This window comes from Parasteatoda tepidariorum, chromosome 3 (assembly GCF_982258835.1).
Source record: "Parasteatoda tepidariorum strain Cologne lab strain chromosome 3, Ptep-v5.0, whole genome shotgun sequence".
Lineage (NCBI taxonomy): Eukaryota > Metazoa > Arthropoda > Arachnida > Araneae > Theridiidae > Parasteatoda > Parasteatoda tepidariorum.
This window is the reverse complement of record NC_141757.1, coordinates 52,619,480-52,642,140: the sequence shown is the minus strand read 5'-3', so window position 1 is coordinate 52,642,140 and position 22,661 is coordinate 52,619,480. Positions and strand designations below refer to the sequence as shown.

The window sequence follows — 22,661 nt, the reverse complement described above, 5'->3', positions numbered from 1 at the left end:
CTAGGAAATATGTGTTTAACTGTATCTGTATCGTTAAAGTTCAAAAAATGTGTTTCTCTCTTTCTGTCAACTTATATTTTGATTGCTTGATTGCTTTGACCTGATTCTTTAGATGTCAAAAAATAATTAAAAGATACTCGGAGAAATTTTTTTTAAATTACTGTACTATATTGTAATGACATTGCTGGTAAATCAAAATTAATAATTCTGGTTAATAAATCCAAAATGTACTGTATTTTATGAAAATTTATCATTTGGAAACTTTTTTTCGTTTATATGGTTTATCAAAAATTCTGGTTTTCAAAATTATAGTTCTTATTGTCACGAATTTTAGTAAAAATTACAAAATTGCAAAGTAAATTTAACAGAATAAATAGTTTTCATGTCATGCTGCAAGGTATCATAATAAAACTATCAAGTTTTTACCACATTTCGCGAATTTTATCGCACATTATAAAATAATATTTTATTGTTAATTTTACCAAAATTTGCACTTCCGTTGAAATGACAGAGTTTTTTGGTGCTCCCATCTGGTCAGAAACACAGTAAATTTTATCATCGTTTAGAAATTTTGACAACACCTTTTTCTCAGTGCATTATTTTAATTACCTTAATAACAAGAATAATTAAACGGTTTGATTTCCTGTATTATATTTTGTGAAGCTATTGATGATTGATTCTATAAACTGTGTTGATCAATTGAGTGACTGATTTTTTATACAGCTAAAAATAAATAATATTTTGTTAATTCAAGCAAAACTTTGTTGTTGTCTAAGCAATGATCTTATTTTCATCGTTACCGAGCGCATTGTTGGTAACGTGAAAGATTATTTTAGTAGTTCGCAGACTACTTAGGTAACTTGAGAAATAAAACAATTTTTGGCACTTTAACGAATCAGAATAGTTAATCAGCTCATTGCCAAGATAATCTGTAGAATAACTGATTTTTGCAAATATACTCTTTCTTTTCCTGAATAATAACACGAAATGATAAGGATACCATAATTTTTGTACAAAACTTTGATATTCAAAGAAATATCTTTCGTATTACGGAACAAACATAATAAAAAGCAAATCAATGCTTGATTGGGTTTTAAAATGGTTCAAGGTTTCCGAAAGTTTTCTTAAAATTCTTACTATTAATATACAGTAAAAACATTATATGTGCACATTTCAACAAATATCTAAACAACCATAAATTTATATGTATGTTTTAAAAACACTACAGAAACGTTACGAGCGTGTTGATAACGTTAGCTTTTCCGCAATATGCACTAAGGTAATAGTACTTTTAATTGTTTATGAAGTATTTTGCAGTATGTAACGGGTTCTTATTGTTAAAAAACTCATTAAAAAAACACGAAGTAGGCTCAGTTATATTTTAAAATTATCTATTACATTTAAATAAAAAATTTATTTATTTTATGATTCTAATACCTTCATGAGAAACTAAATTTTAACTTCAATTTAACATGTTATTGTTTCGTATAAATAAAAATATATATCTTTTATGGAATTTGAAGATTTTTAAGATTTTTAAAAAATATATATATTTATACTTAGTGATTACCTTTTTTGTGATTCTGTCATGAGAATTCTGTAAAAAAAGCTTACAATTGTATAAGCTGATCCATACATGAGCAGTTCTTTAAACACAAGCTTGTAAATACTGCCTTTCCATATGAAAAGCAGTTTTGCAAAGCCCATGAAACTTGTATTGGACACATTTTTCTGATAGGTAATGGTCATTCTGGGAAATCTTGAGTCAATCTAAAATTCCTAGATGAAAATAAATAGATAGTTAAGGAAAAAATATTATTCACGAATTGTATAACAAAAGAATTATTTTTTGCGATGGCTTCTGAAACCTGTCTACTGAAAAAGTATTGTTATTGATATAATAAGATGATTCATAAAATAAATAACTGTGGTTAACGTTTTCAGATTCTTTTAAATTATTATTTATTACAAATTTTATAACTAACTATTATTGGATCTTGAAAGGGATACGTTAATAATAAAGCTAAAAATATTTAAAAACTACGCTTTACTAGTAGACAAAAGAAGAGAGAAAATTTTTTAATTTTTTAGATTCAAATCAAAACACGCTGAGCAAACACTAAAAGAAAAATTTCGGTGGTGATAAAGGGTTGTTACAAAAGTGATGCGCCCAACATTTTTCGTTTTCGGACTCAGAAAAATTAATTTTTCTTCTTTTTAATTTATTTTATTATTTTCTTCTTAATTTATCCTCTTCTCGTTAAATTGTTTATGTCAGATACAGGATCAAATTTGGCTTGCTTATAAATTGTGGATAACTTTTGCTTGCATGAGTTAGAAAGAAACTGTAATTTGCATTTGGCATTAAATACAGAGCTTCCGTCAAAAGTTAAAAAGTGGTCGAAATTTTGAGTGACGATAAATTCTGTTTGACGTTAAAATGGCGATATAAATTTTGTTTATTAAAAAGTCATTGTATTCAAGAGTAGGACTTTGTTTAAAATAAAGCATTCTGAACACTAAAAAAAAAAAAGGTTTAAACTTTGATTGATGTCAATAAATTCTGCTTGCAGCTGGCAGGAAATGATTGAAGCTTACATTGTCAACAAGAACAAAGATTCGATGGAAATTTAAGTTCTCTAACTCGTCAGAAAGCTGTCAAAATCTTTATTGCCAGATTCCACATTTATAGATCCTAGTTAATGAAAACTTTCTAAAAAGGAAAATTTTTCAGTAGTAAGTGCATGTAACTCATTGTGTTTAAAACCATTGAGTCACATTTTATTAGATGCCGTTATACAAAAAAGCTCCTATTAAAAAAGTGATTTTTTTTAAAAACTAAATTACTATTTTCTACTGTTAAGTACTACTTGATTTTAAAAAAAAGATTTGCTTGATGGGAAAGCCGTCCTTTTTCAATTCAGAAGAGTAATTATCATGATTTCCGAGTCGTGTATGTCACACTAGGTTAAAAATGGATTTTAATGCTTAAATAAAATATGTCACTGTTTAATAAATACATAAAATATGTCACCGATATTTTTAAAGTAAAATTTATTTAAAATTTGTTCTATTCTTAAAGTTTTCTGTGACAACATGAATAAAATGTTCATTCATTTGTCAAAAAGAAGATACAATATTGAAAAAAACATTTCGGTAAAAAAAAAATTAAATTTCATTCTTATTTTAAGTCGTGAAAAAGAAACCTTTTTGTACATTATTCACGACACATTCTATCGTACACTATATTAAGTCACAGAGGTAACTGAACTTAATAGTCTCGCCTTAGCACAAAAAATATATCTAATATTCAATAGATCCGTTTTATAAAATCATGATAACGTTTTGAAAAGACAAATAGCTCTTGTGCAATATGAATATTTCTCCAACATATAGAATTGTCTGGAATTGTGAATAGTTTTGATACAGGGGTTTTTTATTTGCAGTTTTAACCACGAAAATGCATCTTTTAGCATGAAGAAATTCTTATTAAATAATCTCTTTCAACAAGTGTCCTCACGCAAAACAGTTTCCGAATAGATTATTACTTTGTGATTTGTCTTCACTTCGCTTTGGTTATGATCGTTCAGCAGACGATATCTATTGTTCTATATCTCTGAGTCTTCCCGCCTTTCGCATTGATGAATAAATGAATAGTTATCTATATTTATTGGGTATTGTAAAACTAGGACACGATGTCAGGTAAAAATTTTAGTAGAGGATGTTCATCGATTGATCAATTAAGCAATTTGAAGGGACTGGTCGAATCGTTTTTCTTATTGTCAAAATATACGTGGAAAGTGTTCTTTCACTTGTTTCATATGAATCATATGCAATAAAATTGTTTTTAAAAACTTCTACAACTTCCGACACTTCCAATCCAGTGGCGTAGCTGGAGGGAAGCAAGGATCGACAATTGGATACCTGTAGGTGACGTCATCGTAGATAAATCGAGGAATTTATCAATGCGAAAACCAAACACACACGTGACAGCACTTGAAGGTATCCAATTAAATCTAATTTAAATTACATGGTTAGGCTAATAATCACTTCTTTTTTCGAGTTGCAAGTACTCAATTGTTCCAAGATGCAGTTTAGAGTGGCATCAAATTCATGTTTCATAATTACAAATGAATTTCACAATGAATAAACTAAAATCTTAATTACATTGAATTCCAGTATAAAATGCATATTAATATTCCACACACTAGTTTAAAAATCTCAAACTCTAATGAATATAAATAAATATTCTTAAAATTTTTTCTTAGCATGTTATGGATTTGGAAAGAGAGTTTAAATTATGAAATACGTCGGGGTCACAAAGTCCACCCAGTTCCCACAACAAATCAATACCCCTGGGGATACTGAATTGCAGATTGATCATTCTCTGGTTCAGGTCAAAATTACGATCTGCGGATGAATGAAAGGTGTGTGAATGAGTCCTCCCTGTCAAACGGGTTGTGACGTATGTGTGGCAAAATTGCATTCTAGGCCATAAATGGCGCCCCTGAACAACAAGAAGCGCACTCTCTGTCTTAAAATTCACTTGATTTCAAGCATGCTTACTGATATTGGCAAATGGCATTTGAAACAACAACGTAAGAAATATCCGCTTGCGTTTTTCATTTTGTGTTTTTATGATAAATAGATAAGGGATTTAAAGAACCAGCTATTGTCGCTTAAATGACTCGTTGTCTCACTGAATTTACTGATAACTAAATAAACAAAAATATATGTATTTATTTTTATAAGATTCTATATATTAATTTTTTCTGTGATCTTTATTTATTATGCCTATTAAATAAAATTCTATTTAACTAAGGATGACTCTGCAGACAAACTAACCATTAATTATTTTGAAGACTAAGGATTTCTTTCTGCTGACAAACTAACCAGAGACAAACTACAGAATCGATTTAATTATTTTTGTAGACTTCATTGCATTTATGTTTTTTTCAAATTCTTTTTAACGAGATGATGGCATATGAAATCAAAAACGACTTTTCAAGGGGGTGTATTAACCTTCTCTCTTTACATGCAACGCGAGAAAAATGACTATAAAATTACCGTCTTTCATTATATCATTATATGCAATCAAAAACTTCGTAACATGTGCAATAAAAAAGTCTTTAACAAAATTTTATTAAATTTTTAATCAATTTAAATGAAAATTTTCGAAGATGTAGTGTTAAAGAAAAAAGTCGTTTTTAAAAAACTCCATTTAAAGTTAGCAAAATTGTATTTGATATATTTTTCCACATTGTAATTTCATGCGCACTGAATCGTTGTTGTTTTAGCATAGAATTTCCAGACATTTCTTCGGTTATGATTTCTTCAGATTTCGGTTATGATGCAATTTTTCAAAAAATATACAATATATTGCTTAAAAGAAAAACTTCTCTTATTCTTTTATGACTGAGAAAATTACAATGAATTTTATTAGTCTTAGATTTCAGATAGTTTAGAGATATTTACTTGTTTTATTCTTGGAATTTGATAATGTGTAGTTAAAGCAAAAATATTTAATTTTCGCAAAAGTTTCGAAATTAAACAATAATTCCCTCCATAAATTGTGTATGTTTTTGAAAGAAAATTTTTCGCTTTAAATTACGTATTGTATTGATATCACAATACCCGACAGATGTTGCCGCCTTAAACATTATTTGATTCATAACCATCTTGTACGCAAATCATTACAAAATACTTAAGTAGTTATATTTAATATAATAAGTTTATATTAAATCATAAATGAAACAGTAAAAACATAACACGGATTAAATCCTTTTCTTTTATTTTTCCTTTTTGCTATGAAATATGAAGGGCATAGAGGTAAAATATATTTCATTTTCATAAAAAAAAATCTGTTTTTTGTCAATATTTCGATCACATATAAAAAAAAATGGCGAAAATGACTGTTTGTCACCTTTGCCGTCTGCGTTGTCACCTCGCCAATGTTGATCAATAAAAAATTATTTTATAACGTCAAAAATATGATCACGAGAGAGTAAATCTTAGAAAGGCATAACTGAAATTTTAACAATAAATTGTCTGGAAAGTATAAAAAATGCAGGCTAGCGTTTAGAGACAAATGGCGCGACGTTCTTTTTCGCGGTAAACAGAAAAATATATCTCTTTTCTCGCATACATCTGTTAAGATTTGGGTGAAAATAAAGAAAAAAGATATGCTATAAAAAAAAATATTTTTATACAATTTCCTAGACAGTAAAAAAAATTCTTGTATTTCAGTTTCAATACTAAATCATTATTATTTAAGCAAATAATACGAAGAAGAACTTAAAATTCTGTTAAAAATTTTAAAAAATTCGTTTTCTAACATGTTAAAAAATTCGTGTACATTAACTTTCAAAGAAATATTGTTAAAACTTACGCGAAATTACAACTAATAGAAGAATGCATTTAAAATGAATTTTGTACTGTTTTAAATCGTGATTGAACATAAGTTCTAGACGAACTTACTCTATGAATTTTTAAATAAATATTTCATTTTGCCGTATCAAAAAAAACTAATTTTTATTATTAATTTAATTTGAGACTGGTATAGGAATTTAAAAAAAACTTACTAAAAAATAAATTCATCCAGAGTAAGATGAAGAGATCCAAAAAAATATTCTTTCTGTCAGAGCGAAATAATTTTATTTCTTTATGATATGGTGTTTTAATATCATAGCCACAACAAATACAAATAACTTAAGCTGATTTTTTACCACGTCAAGACTAAAAATACTTAAATGCATTATAAGTAAGTGGCTTTTGGTATTTCACTTATCTGTTTTATTATCCAAAAAAAAAAATCCTCATATCCAAATCTTTGCCCGTTACATGAATTATTTATTCAGGTTAAAGCCTTCCATGCTTTAAAAATGTTTTTTTTTTCCTTCCTAAACGAAGCTTTAATAACATAAAGTGATATACCCAAAAGTTTACGAGAAAATTAAAAAAAATCTAAGAACTCGAATGTTTAGTTCTTGCTCAGTCCCTACACTGTAAAAAAAATCAGTATCTTTAACCAGTATTTGGTGCAAAGTTTCACATTATTCCAAAGTTTAGTTAAATGAATCATCATTTTATTTTAGTTCCACCATAAATTTTGAAATATTATCGAGAAATATTTTCACGGGGCAAATGACTGCACCAAAATTTGATAATAGATACCGAACTTTGACAGCGACTGTAAACTGGACGATATTTGCTTACGACGTCATGTTTACTTTACAACTCGGCCACGGTGTATCGGGACAACTAATACATGCTGCTGAAAGTATTAACTTATTTAGGTAGGTAAATGACTGATTTGCATTAATTAAACTTCATTTCTTTTATATTGCCTTAATTGGCGGTTAGATGATAATAATAGTAAAAATGGTTAGAGGTAAGTCATAACATAACCTACTCGCTTTTGTTACTACCTTTGTTAACCTACTTAGTTTTCTTATGGTAAATAGCAACTTTTGCCTGCATTTGAGCACTTTAAAAATACCTAATAATGGTGCTATCTTCCTCTGCTTTCGTAAAAGAAAGAATGAAATAGGTGTTTTGTTTCTTCAAAACACCTACTTTTGGTGCTACCTTCTACTGACATTTGGAACTTGTGAAAATGCCAAAACATGATAAAATTGAGCTCCATTTTATGTAGCCAGCAAATGAATACCAATTTTTGGTGCAAAGTAGCTTGGAATTTTTAACAGTCGACTGAATACCTGTGAAAACTACAAAGCTTTTTCTGAAAGTTATATTTTTTAAAGTAGGATTCTAATAAATATTACTTAAGTCACTCTTGTGGAGAATTTTGATTTTTCTTTTAAGTTAACGCTTTATTTCTGGGGAAAAAAATTGAAGTATCATGAAAAAAACTACTATGTACTTCTGCATCTATTCCATACCCACCCACCCTTTAAATAAAAAGGCTTTAAAAAACAAAAGCTGTCCAACTGTCATTTTGCTTTGAATCGTTTTGGAGAAATTAATATTAACAGTTTACTCCTTAATTTTCCAATTCAATTGCTCTGCAGAGAAAAAGTCTCCAAACATATTTAGTTTTCTCCTTTAGAGTGACCTATCGCCTTAAAGTACACTCAAATAGTATCTGAAAAAGCAAAGAGACGTAGATAATTTTGAACTCCAAAAAAACTTTGTTGAAGAGGTGGTATTAAGGGACACCTTTTAGTGGATATGGCAACATGCATAAGAGATTGTTAGTCATCATGGGCCCATCTATTATTCTCAAGGTGAACCAGCTACAATGCACCATTGATTTTTTTTTTCCTTAGACGCTATTCAACCACAAACCGTCATTTATAATTTTTTGTTACCATGTACGCATAATGACACAAATTAGAGACAGTTGTGGCTAGGCGTATTTCCATTCTCGTCTTTTTTAAGAGTGGCTTAAGGCCCAACCTAACAATTTGGTTTTCTAAGGTTGACTAACTTTCTGCAATAAAAAAATAATTCGATATTTAGATTCTGAAGTATGAACAATTACAAACAAATGATGACAATTGAATCGGTAGTTCAAAGGATGGAACAAACCCAAACTTTTTTCATGCAATATGGAAATAGCTTTTGTTATTTTTTTACAATGTTTTTTTCAGCCTTTGTTCTTAATCAAACCAAATTATTATAAATATTAATATTTTTTTCTTATTAGAATACATTGCCGATAATGAATAAACCAACAATGGAATTTGTATACTCATGTTTGGCAGAAATGAGTACATAAATTTTCCGAGTTTATTTAATTTTTCATTTTAAGGATTCAATTACGTTTGAATTATACCATTACACAATATTTCACACACTCAGTTTAAAAATTGTATCTTCAGCTGCACTGAGGTATTTTTTTAATCTTTTCATCAAAATAAACTTGATATCTTATTTATAAAAAACTTTAGCTAATTTTGTAATGTAGCTAATTTTTTATTAATCACTATAACTGTTAAATCATTAATATAATTCAAAACCAAAAAGAACTTAGATTTAATCGATTAGGCAACTAGATTTTTTTCGGGTGCAATATAACAACATAAGTACGTATCTGTCTTTGTATCATAACCACCCTTATATTGTGGATTTATCATTTTCTTCTCTTCCGCCTAATATCATCTACCTTAAAGTGAATATGTAGGTTTTATCGAACACCAAGAGGAATTTAAGACTATTCTGGGACCACCAAACTCCCCAGACTTTACCCAATTAGATTCTACTGAACAACTTCCATTGTCCTGATCTTAACAGCTCAAACTATGATGCAACTGGACACAATACTATAGTCGACGTGGCACCTTACTCTTGTGAATACCTTACCAAAACCTTAGTGACTACCTTTCGGCGCGTCACGCAATGGTCCACGCGAAATGTGATTATTCTAATTTTTGACTTTTGGTCACATCAGTGTGAACTCATTTTAATCCATGTTTAGCCACGTGCTTCTCACTGAATCTGCCTCAATTGAGAGGCATGGATGGAGAAGGAAAATATTATGCTCGCTTTCATATATATATATATATATATATATATATATATATATATATATATATATATATATATATATATATATATATATATATATATATATATATATATATATATATATATATATATATATATATATATATATATATATATATATATATATATATATATATATATATATATATATATATATATATATATATATATATATATATATATATATATATATATATATATATATATATATATATATATATATATATATATATATATATATATATATATATATATATATATATATATACACTGGTTATCATAAATTAAGGAAAATTCACAAAAATCGCGATAACTCAAGAAATTACACATGGAATTTTATGAAACTTACCCACAATATACAACACATAGTAAGGTATTAAACAACATAAAAAGAAATTATCAGACATTAATAGTAGTATAGAAATTAGCACATGTATAAAATAAACAAATTGGAAGTATCGGTTTGCAATAGAAAAAGTACCTTTAATATGGAATATGATTGCCTCTAGAAGCAATACAGCACAAACAGCGATGTGTGATGCTTTCAATTATGCGGTCTATCAGTTCAATAGGAAGTGAGAGCCATTGCTCTTGTAAAGCAGTTGCAAGCGTGGCAAGGGTCTGAGGGGGCGGATTAATGGCAGATACACGCCTCCCTAGAGCATCCCAAACGTGCTCGATAGGATTCAAGTCCGGGGATCGAGCTGGCCACTCCATGCGAGTAATTGTTTCCTGTTGAAGATAATCATCAACAATGCGAGCTCTGTGTGGTCTTGCATTATCGTCCTGTAACAGGAAGCAATCACCAATTGCCCCGGCATATGGGCGCACATAAGCATCAAGGATGTTGTCTCGATAAACCTGAGCATTCACGGTTCCCCTTGGAAAGACATGGAGGTATGTGCGCCCTCCTAAGGATATGCCTCCCCAAACACAGACACTGCCTCTTCCGTATGCATCTCTTTCACGGATGTTTGATGGATGATAACGGGTCCCAGGTTCTCTCCATATCAAATAACGTCTACTGTCACTTTCTAGACTAAACCTGGACTCATCCGTAAAGAGAACAGGCCTCCATTGATCTGACGTCCAGTGGACATGTTGTCGGGCCCTCTGCAAACGGTCTCTCCTATGGCGTGATGTGAGCGGCACGCAAATGGCTGGTCGTCTCGCATACAGACCACCTTCGTGGAGCCTTCTGCGCACAGTTGACGTTGACACCAACCTTCCGGTGGCTGCAGCAAGAGAGGATCTAAGATGTGTCGGAGTAGCGGTTCTATTCCTGCGTGCACTTAATGTCAAATATCGGTCATCGGCACTGGTCGTAACAGTTGGCCGTCCTTGACTGAACCTCCTAGATGCCGAATCTGTGGTTTGAAATTGCCTCCAAAGTCTATGAACCACAGATGGACTCACATTTAGCCATCTGGCCACTTCTGATTGACTCTGCCCTGCCTCTAGTCTCCCGATGGCTCTCCATCGTAGTTCTTCAGGCAAATGATGCCTAGAGGTCATTATTACGAATTGGCTATCTCAGATTTTCAATGTCGCAATCACAGTAAAATTTGTGTGCTTTCTCTCAAACTTGGACTTTTATGCTCCAGGCAGATGACGTAAGCCGAGTGCAGCGCCACTAATTTGCATATTGCAATTTTACTCAGCTACTCTTAGTGGACAACATATGCAAATTTTGCACGGTTTGGCTTACTTTTGAAAGAGTTATCGCTATTTTTGTGATTTTTCCTTAATTTATGATAACCAGTGTATATATATATATATATATATATATATATATATATATATATATATATATATATATATATATATATATATATAATACATAAAAGCGGGCATAATATTTTATATATATATAGACCCATAAAATAAGCTAGGAATATGCAGAAAACAGGAAAAAATGTAAAGATTTTTTTAAAGAAAAGAAGAAATAAATGATCAAAATAAAACATATCAAGCGAAAAAATATGAAATAAAAATTCAAGAAAATACAGAATAAAATATAGAATGTTATATATAAGGCCAGTAGCGAATTCATATGTACTTACACTGAGCTGTACCTTTCATAAATGATTTAGGCTATTTTCGTAAGTTTCCCAGATTGCAAAATATGCAAATCAAATTTTTTCTAAGATTCCCGGAGTACGAATTCATTAAAAAAATAATGCGTATTTTAAGAGGATTTTTTTAACTTTAAAATAAGAATCCATTAGATGTTTTTTTTTATTATCTTAAATTAGTGATTCCTTACAACTTTTTAATCCCTTTTTTCTTCTATCTCATATCATTCATTGAATAAAAACATTTACTCCACAGTTACAAGTGGAGCTGTAAGATTTCTATTTTACAATGCATAGCTACTTTACTATACCTAGACATCGATTTAATAGCTATAGCTGCAGTCGTTCGGCTGTTAAGAGGGTGAATGCAGATAATTTACGATGAAAATAACTCAGCAATACAAATACTTAGCTAATTACAATAGTTACCTCAGCAACAAATATTAAAACATTGCTCAATCAGAAAATACCCCGGGATAATATGCTGGTGAGTATTTTTCCCAAACAATTAATAAGCTGAATGTAAATAAAAATTGAGCTGTGTAGAATGTTTAGTATTTGATCGTATACCAAAAATCAATTGTTCTAGGATACAATTGCAAGAAGATAGACGTAAAATGCTAAAATTACAATTACAATGAAATATGGTTAGAGTCCGATGAAACTGAAAATGATTCATGAATGTCTACTCTATTTATGGAACTATCTCATAAAAATTAATGATATAAGTCCGAAACTTCAAATAGCGCAGAGAATAAGAATTGGAAAAAAATCTCTTTCTCTCTCTCTCTATCTCTTTTTCTTCTTCTTCTTTTTTTTTTGAATTTGCGATACTTTTAATGTTGATTCACATTTTAGTGAAATAAATTATTGGGCAAAGTAGTCAAAAAATATTTGAAGGAAACAGTTTCAAGTTAAAAGTTTTCGTTGGAATATTTTTATAACAGTGGTGTGGAACAAATGAAATCACCTCATTTGTTTAGTGGGCAAAAAATGTTTCAATGTATTCTACTGGTATCTAGTGAAAATATTAGAAATTTGAATAATTTCTATCTGGAAACATTATTAAGAAACAGTTTGATATAAAAATGTCACAATTAGGAAAAAATGAAACTCATCACGGTTTTACTTACGTACATATTTTTTAAAACTTTTCATGGTAAAATTTACATAACTTTATTAAAAACATAAATTTACATAACTTTACAAACAACATAGCTTTACAAAAGCTTTGGTGAATTTAGAGACACTTTTCCACTACAAATTAGTAATTTCATCAATTTTTTTTAAAATTAAAATATCCACTAACGTACAAGTTGCAAAATGAATCTTCAACGTGTTAAGCTTTTATTTCCTTAATTAATTACTTACATTTCAATCATCTGTATTTTTATTATTGTTTAAATGAAGGAAAAGGATCAAAATTCTACATACATATAATTTTTAAAAGAAAGTATCATTAATATATATATTTGAATATTTTGCAAAGATTCTCATTTTTTGTCAAAACAGCATTGAAAACTGTAAATTCTGTTTCTCCTGACCTGATCTTTGAAGCATCATTAAGGCAGTGTAACATACTATTTTTTTTTAAATTTTTCGTTCTTTAATACAATTTAGGCATTGCTGTTGTCAAATGTATAAACAATTTTATCAAATTTTTCTGGGTTACGTTAGCAGATTATAATTTTTCCCCACTTTAAATTACAATTAAACGTGCAAATTAGGTAAAAGGAATATTTTTAATGCTTTGCAAATTAAATATAATATTATAATCTAAAAACAGTTTTTTCTTTAACTACCCCTGAATACCCGATTTTCATAAGGGGATAAAAAAAATAGTAAAGTTAAAAATTAAATCAGTATTAATCAACACTATGAAATCATGTAAAAAACTAAAAGGCATGTACCTAAATAATTAAAAAAAAAGTTAATGTAACTCCTATTTTTTTTTTAAAATTTACAATTATTTGCAGGCATTCCTTGTGGCTTTACGTTATTAGATTAAACAAAACACGTTTATAAAAGTTCACACCGTTTATGTTAAAATTCTATTGCTCGAGATCAACTCATCAAGCATTTTATCCAAAACTTAACTCTTGAAGAGGGCCTTAAAAATGTCAATACTATAGTACCTATATTAAGTACTTATACTAAATTCCTATAGCTAAATCAATGAAGAAAATTCATTCTTCAAACGTCTCTTCCTACTTTTGAGCGAATTTTTAGATCAAGAAATAAAATTTAATCTTAGCACCCTTTCTCCAAATTTTAGGTCGCTTACAAACTTTTTTGGATTTATAAAACACGCACAAACTTTGCATTTTATAATTTTAGACGAAATTAAGTACTTAAACTATATGTATATAACCAACATAAGAAAAAGCGAATCCAAAAAAAAGAAGAAGAAGAAAAAAAAAAAGAAGAAAAATGCCGAATTCGTCAAATAGACGAACACGTGACAAATAGACGAAGTGGTTATTATCATTAAAACTGAGAATATATGTATTTCAAAAGTTATTTATATACAATATATGCTGCGAAGAATTAAAAGTAGTTTTACACTTTCAAATAACTTGATATGCATTTAAAACTTATTTTCTGTATTTCAAAAATATTGGATGTCTTAAAAATAACCGAAAATGTTTAAAAAATAATTAAGGGACTAGAAAAGTACGATTTGTTACATTAAACCTCACACCTGTTGTGTATTTACGCATATCAACGACGTTAAAATAAAATATAAAATGCAAGTGTATATTGCAACTATTCAAATGTCAAATATAATACTTTCAGAAGAATAAGATTTTAAATTTTGTGTTAATTATAATGGAATAATTTGTTACAGAGATTATTCTCCTATTTATAATGAAGGAGACAACGCCACTCAAGAATTTATATTAATACTTAGACAATATCCATATCCAAAAACATTTATCTAAAATAATAATATAAGTTACCCTACAAATATGCACTGAATAAATTGAAATGGCGCTGCAGTATGATAGAATAAAGTTTTGTACTATTAAAGCTTTTTTTTCAATATATTTATACTTTATTAGACTAAAATGCTTTCTTAAATATTCATAATAGTGAACACATTACTTCAGGTTAAATCCAAAAGGTAATTATCCACATGAAATTTCCAATTTAAAAAACAAAATGTCCCAGTTTTATTTATTTATTTTTTAAAAAATGAAGAAAAAACAACTAATTTTAAACAATCTTATTCTTTTTTTAAACTTACTTTTATAAGCTTTCGCAAAGGAGTAAAATTATTAGTACATTTTTTCACATATTATTTCAATACTTAGCATTAGACATGAGAAGGAAATGATTAGTTCAAGAGCCTTTATAAATATCATTACATTTTTTCATTATATTATTTCAGCGCTTAGTATTAGACAAGATAAGGAAATGATTAGTTCAAGAGCCTTTAAGAATATTATTACATTTCTTCATTATATTATTTCAATGCTTAATATTAGACATGAGAAGGAAATGATTAGTTCAAGAGCCTTTAAAAATATAAACCATCAAAAACATGCTCATTTAACTCATCCTTTTCTATGAAGATGGGGAAAATTGTTCACGAAGAAGCAAATTAATATACTGATATTTTTGACAGGTAATTTTTAAGAAAAGCTGGGGCGTATTTGTGAATTAGTTGTTTTTTTTCCATCATTCATGCGTATCATAATCATTCTTGGCAAAGAACTCTAAAAGATCCCTGCAATTCAATGGCAATTGTTTGTAATTGTCTACATAAATTTGTTGATCTTTGGTTGTATGGTAAAATACCATAGAGCTGTAGTAAACGCTTTATGAAGCTTAGCTACTTGAAGTTGGGTATATATACTTTAGCCGAGAGGGCTAAGCTGTCCCTCTCACACCGGCTAAACAGGCGTCGTCCGACTTCCAGTCTGGGCACCACAATATTTCCCTTAATACATGAGTGGTTTTCATTCTCCTGCTCTCCTCAGAGCTATGGAGAAATATTGCTATAGCTGTATAGCAAAAATATGTTATAGCCAATGGAAAAAGTTTACAATAAGCTATGGCACGACACTATAGTAAAAATTTGTCATTGCCTCTTCTGGCAAAAGTGCTGGGACAGGTATATCATTAGCAAATTTCTTAGGATCATCCGATAGTTTTTAATGGCAAAGTTCTGCAATATTTCCTTAATGCCTGATGAAAAATTATCATTAATCTGATGAAAACTATTTTTTTCCTATCAAAAACCAATTTTTTATGCAGTAGAACAAAAAGTATTAAAATTGGTCATTCCATACTTTTGCACGGTTAAAAAAAAAACTAAAGATTTTACTTCAAAAATGCGCGAAAGACCTTAATAACATACCTTTTCCTTTGAACAGAAATAAATATCCCACTGTTTAAATTGAAATAATATAATACGCAAACGCGAAAAGAAAAATCTCGTTTGGCTTTGCAAGGGAAAAGCAAAAATATTACAAAGTTAAGCAGTGATTTAATCACTCAGTAAAATATTCTAAATTTCATGTAGACTAAAAATTAGTGAATTTTAGACTCCAATTTATGTAATATATAGTATTATTCTTGTTTCTATGTTTGAAGGGGGTGATTTTTTTATAACGTTTAAATCTTTTAATTAATTAATAATAAACTACTAACTTATTTTTTATCCATTTTTCTTTCTTATTATAAGAATTAAGAGGTTTGGAATTCATGCATTTAATTTTGGAAAAATTTTATAAACTATTATAAATATAGTTTTGAAAATTTAGAAGAACTTAAATATTTGTTTCAATTCGTGTTGTCATCACTATGGTGTTTGTCATTTGAGAAGGCAAACAAATTTTTTAGCAAACCTTTTATTTTCCGAATTAAATTACGATTAGATTAGATTGCTATTAGAATCAAGTGAAATGTAAAAAGATAATAATATGCATTTTTAATGCATCTTAATATGTTATGACAGTTTAAATTGTATAAATATGATTTTCATAAAATTCCTCTTAAAGTTCCAATTATCTTTTATGCAACCTGTTTTTATTTAATTCCAATTGAAACTACAAATCAGTGAATAATGTGGTAGCACGAAGTAGAGTAATACAACCTAAGATTAGTAAAAATATACTTAATAAAGTATAACTAATAATTAAAGTCATTTACATGCATTGAATCTATTTACGTTTTCTGTACAATTTTGTACCATGCTAATTAAATTTATTTTTGTATTTTATTTAAGCGTGAAACTAATTCTTGAAAAATTAAATTAAATAAAAGTTATGAGCAAAATAAAATAAGCTAATTTTAATTTAAACATAAGTTGAAAGATAAATTTGATTAATCAGGAGAAACACCAATTACGTGACCATTTTTTATCTACTAATAAAAGTATTAATAATAAAAATATCACAGAACTTTTCAAAAAGTTTTGAAAAAACTGTCCTATTTGATTACCTTAGGCATGTTTTATATTAATGTAGAATTACTTAAGAGCACTTTCGATTTTAATTCTTTATTAAAAAAAAATCACTGATATCAATTAAATTATGCAATATAATTATATTGCATTCTTAATTCATAACGATTTAAAATTATCTGAATTATTATTAGAGCAAATTGCTTTCCTCAAAAAATCATTTGTTTTATGAAAAATTATATAAAATCTATTTCTGTTTTAATTTTAGTAAAATTCACTGTTTTAATAATATCAATTCTATTTTCATCTTTTATTTAATTTTTTTATTTAATTATTTAATTTAATTATTTTATTTAATTATTAGATTTAATTATTTAACTTTTTATTAAAATGTCAATCACTAACAGTAACAACTCGCTTATTCGATTGAATCCAATAAATAGCAGTTTTCACTGATAGGACTTTTTATAACGGTCAAATATTAACTAAATATAACTTAAAATTATACTAGTTTTCATAAAAAATATTAATAAATAACAATTTCCGTGAACTTTATCAATTAATATATTAATATAATCATTCATTGTAATTTCAATTAATCCATTAGTGTAATTATTTCAAACTTTTAATTAAACAGAATAAAAATAAATATAGCAACATTTTTAAATATTCATTAAAATAAATGGTATTCCTCGATCATACTAGAGACCGTTATATTAATTAATTTAAAACTCAATTTTAACGGAGAATAATTTAATGGGAAATAAGGAATTGTAAAACTATTAGCAAAAGTTCAGAAATCAATAGAATTGAAGAATTACTGAATGTAAAAAATTACTATCTACCTCAATTTTCCATATTCCGATCAACTAAAAGACCGAACCAATGCGGCATCGAGGATTGCATCCTTTTTACTACTATTCACAAAGAGGACTGAAACTACAATACTGAATCTAAAACTTGCTCCATTCCTTTACGGATTTGTTAACCTATGCGGTTTACGCCTAGTGATTCTGTAAAAAAAAGATCAAGAAAGTATTGGCGAGTTCGGTAATTTATATTCTAAATCGTCATTCTCGGACTCGCGACGCGCTCCGTTATATCATAGAATAAAATATATTTCATTTGTTTGCATTTAAAAAATAAATCTCGTTTTCTATTTTTAAGAAAGATTGCTTTTTTTTTATAATGCTTACATTGTCTTCAAATCCGCATCAAACCGGTTTAGAGTATTATACTTTTTTATTAGATGTTCCCATGAAAGTTTCTTGTAGTGTTCATTCTTAAATTTGCTTAAATTTCCTTTTTTTTTCCCCTCCTGTATTTAGGAACTTACATGACGCACATTTTTTTCACGAATTTAGGGAACAAAAAAGTCTTGGCTGAATAAAATTTGTAACTATTTGCATTATTTTAAAATAAATAATTTCATGACTGGAGGAAACAAAAAAGAGTGCTTTTATTATTCTTAACTAAATAGGAAATAACGAAAAGATAGAGAGTATATGAGTATGAGAGAATACATGAAGATAGAGAATATTCTGAACCAATCAAGCAGAAAATTCCTTTTGTCATTAAAAGTAATTATCAAAAAAATCGTTTGATCAAACGAATTTCAAATTAGATAAAAATCGTTTTCTCAAAGAATTATTTCTGTAACATAAGCATGATGATTGTTTCCAAAATTTGTTTTCAATAAACTTCGATTGATAATTTATAAGTTAGTAATACAAAATAGATAATGTTTAAAATGAATTATAAAAAGTAAAATAATAAGAAAATAAATTAATAAAGAGAGAGAGAGAATAAATAAGATGGTTTAAAAAACCTGATCCTTTAAAGCGCCAGTAAGTATTATAAGTATGAATGTTCACACATGATAATTTGGAGAGAAAAAGAATTATAAAAAATTAATAACGCAACTCAACTATAAACTCATAAAATTTTACAAGGTAATTTTACATGGTTTACTTGAAAAATAATGAATCAAAAATCACTAAAAATTCTAACACATATATATGTATATGCATTATATTACAGTACTTTCGAATTGAGAAAATTATTACAATATTCTTCTCTGTTAATGATTTTAAACAAGTAAGCAAGATGAGATTTACTTAAGAAAAATGAGTGACTGAAAAGTCCCTCATTTTCTTTCTTTTTTATTATTTTTTAATACCCTAAAGTGCAAAAAACCTTGAAATACCGACTAATAAATCGTGTACAACCCTCAATTGTTGCGATCACTGGATTTTGTTCACAAATAGCCTTTTAATTACGACCCAAATATTAAATTGTCTTTAAAATCATATCTATCTTCTTCTTTCAGAATTGGGCTGAGCAAATATTTCTTTTCCCGTTACAACATTAGTAATAAGGAAAAAAATGCTAAGACAATAAAAATTATGAATCCCAGATTTCTTTAGCAAAACCATAGCAATGAACCTCACCAACTAACAGAAAATTTACTCGCTACTCATGGAAAATTATCAACAGTCATGCCTCAAAAAAGATTTTTTATTTTCATTTTAAAAGCCTCATTTATTACAGAATTAAGACACCGTGCGATTGAAATTGAGGGGGAAAATGTGCACTTCTTTGTTATTGCTTTCAGTAAACAAAGGTATTCGAATGAAGAAAGATCGGACAATCGAGTTTTTTACAGCTGTTAGCAAAAGAGGCATTGAATTTTGAAAATCATTTGTGATTCCACAAACAATTGGTGCATAATTGAAGCATAATGCGTCCCACAGCCAACTTTATTTAGAAAAAAAAAACTATAACATATTAAGAAAAATATTGATCAAGAAATAAACAGAATTTTAATAAGTTCAAATTAATTCTTATATCCAATTTTTAATGAGAATAATTTTAAAAGCCGTAAAGAATATTACAATGCAAATAACTAAGTTTGATGATTCAAGAAGTTTAAACAAGAAAAAAGGTTCTACGTCTTTATTTCTACACATTAATATTAAGAATTTTTCTCAGCACGCAGGAAATTGTGAAATTACATCATTTATTTGAATGAAGTTTCTTCAATATCCTCTTTTCTATATCAATAAAAAAACATGCTTGATGGTTTAAAAATTTAAAGTAAAAAATATGTAATGAAAAATTAAAGTCTAGAAAATGATTAATTGATCTACGTATTAATGATAAGATTTTTTTGTTTTTTTATGAAAAATTATTCGTCGCATATATCAAATGATTGCAAAAGTTCTGTCGATTTAAAACTGAATGAAATAACAAAACATTTTCATGAAAAAATTCAAAAAAATATTAATCACTAGCCAATTATTTTTTAAAAATATTTTTAGATTTTATGGTATAAATAAGTTTTACGAATTATGTGTGTTTGATAGACTTAAATAGTGCTAGAGGTGCAAACAAATATTTGAAAAAAAATGAGATAATTATTTAAAGGAGTCCCAGCTTTTGCCCACTCTCCTGAATAAATTATTTATCATTTTTTTTTTTTTTAGATTGTGGTTACTTTTTCTATATTAGGGTTAAAAGTCGATTTACCAAGTCTATACTTATATAGAGAAAGGACATTTTTTTGTGTCCGATTTTGTAACCTAAATTATTGTCTGTACTCATTGTTGTTTGTTTGTTGCTGTCTTAAGCCACTTGTCAATGCTAACAAACCTATTTTAGGGCAAAGGGGTGAGCTTCTTCTTGTGTTTTTCTAGTGGCGCCATCTATGGCCAAGAATGCGACTTTTGCTACACACATACGGCCATAGTTCGTTTTACAAGGAGGACACATTCACACACCATCCACCCTTCCAGAATCTTCAAATGAATCGTTGAAGTGTCTGAGGACTTCCATGATTCATTTGGAGAACCTCAGTAAAATTGGGCTAGTTCCGGGGCTTTCTTAACAAAGAAACAAGTAAGACCAGTAACACAAAACCAAGCTAAAGTCGTGAATTTGATTGTAGTGTCGCAATTGGCTGCCATAGCTTTTGACTGCAATGACATCGTCATAAGAAAAAATGAGGTGCTGTCATACATCAAGGGACTCCAGCGTGAAGCCGAACGCGGTTTGAATGCAATGATTAAAAACAAAAAAGAGGCAAGCAAACTCATACACCTAGGTGCCAAAAAGGGCAATGCGCTCCAGTTAAATCCAAGGGTAACAATACTACACTCGACAAAGAGGTCATTAAAGAGAAAATTAATCTAAACGAGGTTAGACTCGGCCCAAAGAAGACTTTTAAAAAATTGGAGAAATGATGGCGTACTACTCCAAATGGAAAAGAAAGAGAGACGTGAAAAAATTGGTTTAAAAATTCTAAGATAAAGTAAAGTGAAGAACCCAAAAAAAAAACGTCGATTAATTTTATTTGGGTTGAAGGGGCCTCTAAAAAAGGAAACTTTAAAACACAACTTTTGGGATACAGGCAAGTGACGTAGCGTGAATAATTTGATCCTGATTGATTGTTGATTTACATTAACAACTGTTCTTTCCATTCTATTTCGAGTAAGCCTAGCTGCCCAAACATCAATTCTCTTAAATGATACACTCTATATTTTTACACAAAGATTCTTTCATAAAAATATGGATGGATGGTGTTTTCAATATAAATGTAAACAATAACAATCTCGAGCTCAATACCTGCTCTATTTCCGGTTAGAAAGGTTGCAACTGCTAACTACACTACTACACTACACTATGGATGGTGTTTTCAATAGAAATGTAAACAATAACAATCTCGAGCTCGGGACCTACTCTAGTTCCGGTTAAAAAGTTTACAGCTGCTTACTACATGTTATTCTGATAGGCGATGTTTTCAAACGGATAATTTTGTTTTCAATAAAAGAAATAAACTAGATAATTTCTGAGCTCAAATCTGCCGTATTTCATAAGATATTAATATTATTATGTAATTCTGGGGAGTTTGGAGTGAAAATTTGCTTTAGTTATTTTGTTATTTATTATTAAAAAAGTTGACATGGTTGCTAGATTTTGAATAACTCGCTTTTTTGGCAGTCTTGATTTGTCCTCTTTCCATTTGTTTATTACTGTTTGTTCGTGTTGCAAGCTGTGCATCATCTTACGTTAGTGTTAACACTTTTAGCATTGTAAACAGTATTGTTAGCATTGTAAACATAAGTAATAAGTAATCAAATGCATTGTTTGCAAGAATCTCAAAACACAATGATGCCAAATGGCTTTAAAATACAACTGAAACAGTAACCCGGAAATTTAGGCAGTCCCGTACTTGCAGCGCTCCCTAGTGTAGAAAACACCATCCATTCTGCAAGGCGATATTTTCAAACGGAAAATTTTATTTTCAATAAAAAATGTAAATTAGATAATTTCTAAGCTCAAATCTGCCGTATTTCATAAGATATTAATGTTATTAAGTAATTCTGGTTTGAAGAGAAAATTTGATTTAGTTATTTATAGATATATTGCTAAAAAGTTGACATGGTTGATAGATTTTGAATAACTCACTTTTTTGGCAGTCCTGATTTGGCCACTTTCCATTTGTTTATTACTGTTTGATCTTGTTGCAAGCTGTGCACCATCTTATTTGTTGTTGTTGTAGTTGCAGTTCATTTACGTCGCACTAGAGCTGCACAATGGGCTATTGGCGATGGTCTGGGAAACATCCCTTAGGATGATCCGAAGACATG

The 22,661-nt window shown here is 28.8% G+C and overlaps 1 protein-coding gene across 3 annotated transcripts in view; it reads right to left on the bottom strand.

The window, feature by feature from the left end:
- The window catches only part of LOC107438534 (bestrophin-3), a 50,787-nt gene extending 32,757 nt beyond the window's left edge, over positions 1 to 18,030 (bottom strand). The window contains exons 1-2 of one of the 3 annotated variants that reach the window (XM_043040461.3): positions 17,859 to 18,030; positions 1,571 to 1,779 (exon numbers count right to left, since the gene is read on the bottom strand). In XM_043040461.3, coding sequence (XP_042896395.2) covers positions 1,571 to 1,749 — 179 coding nt within the window. In that variant the 5' untranslated portion in view covers positions 1,750 to 1,779; positions 17,859 to 18,030. Of the gene's footprint in view, positions 1 to 1,570; positions 1,780 to 17,858 lie in introns of those variants that run through there. The other 2 variants (XM_087159327.1, XM_087159325.1) reach the window with 2 other exon arrangements.
- Positions 18,031 to 22,661: the final 4,631 nt, after the last annotated feature.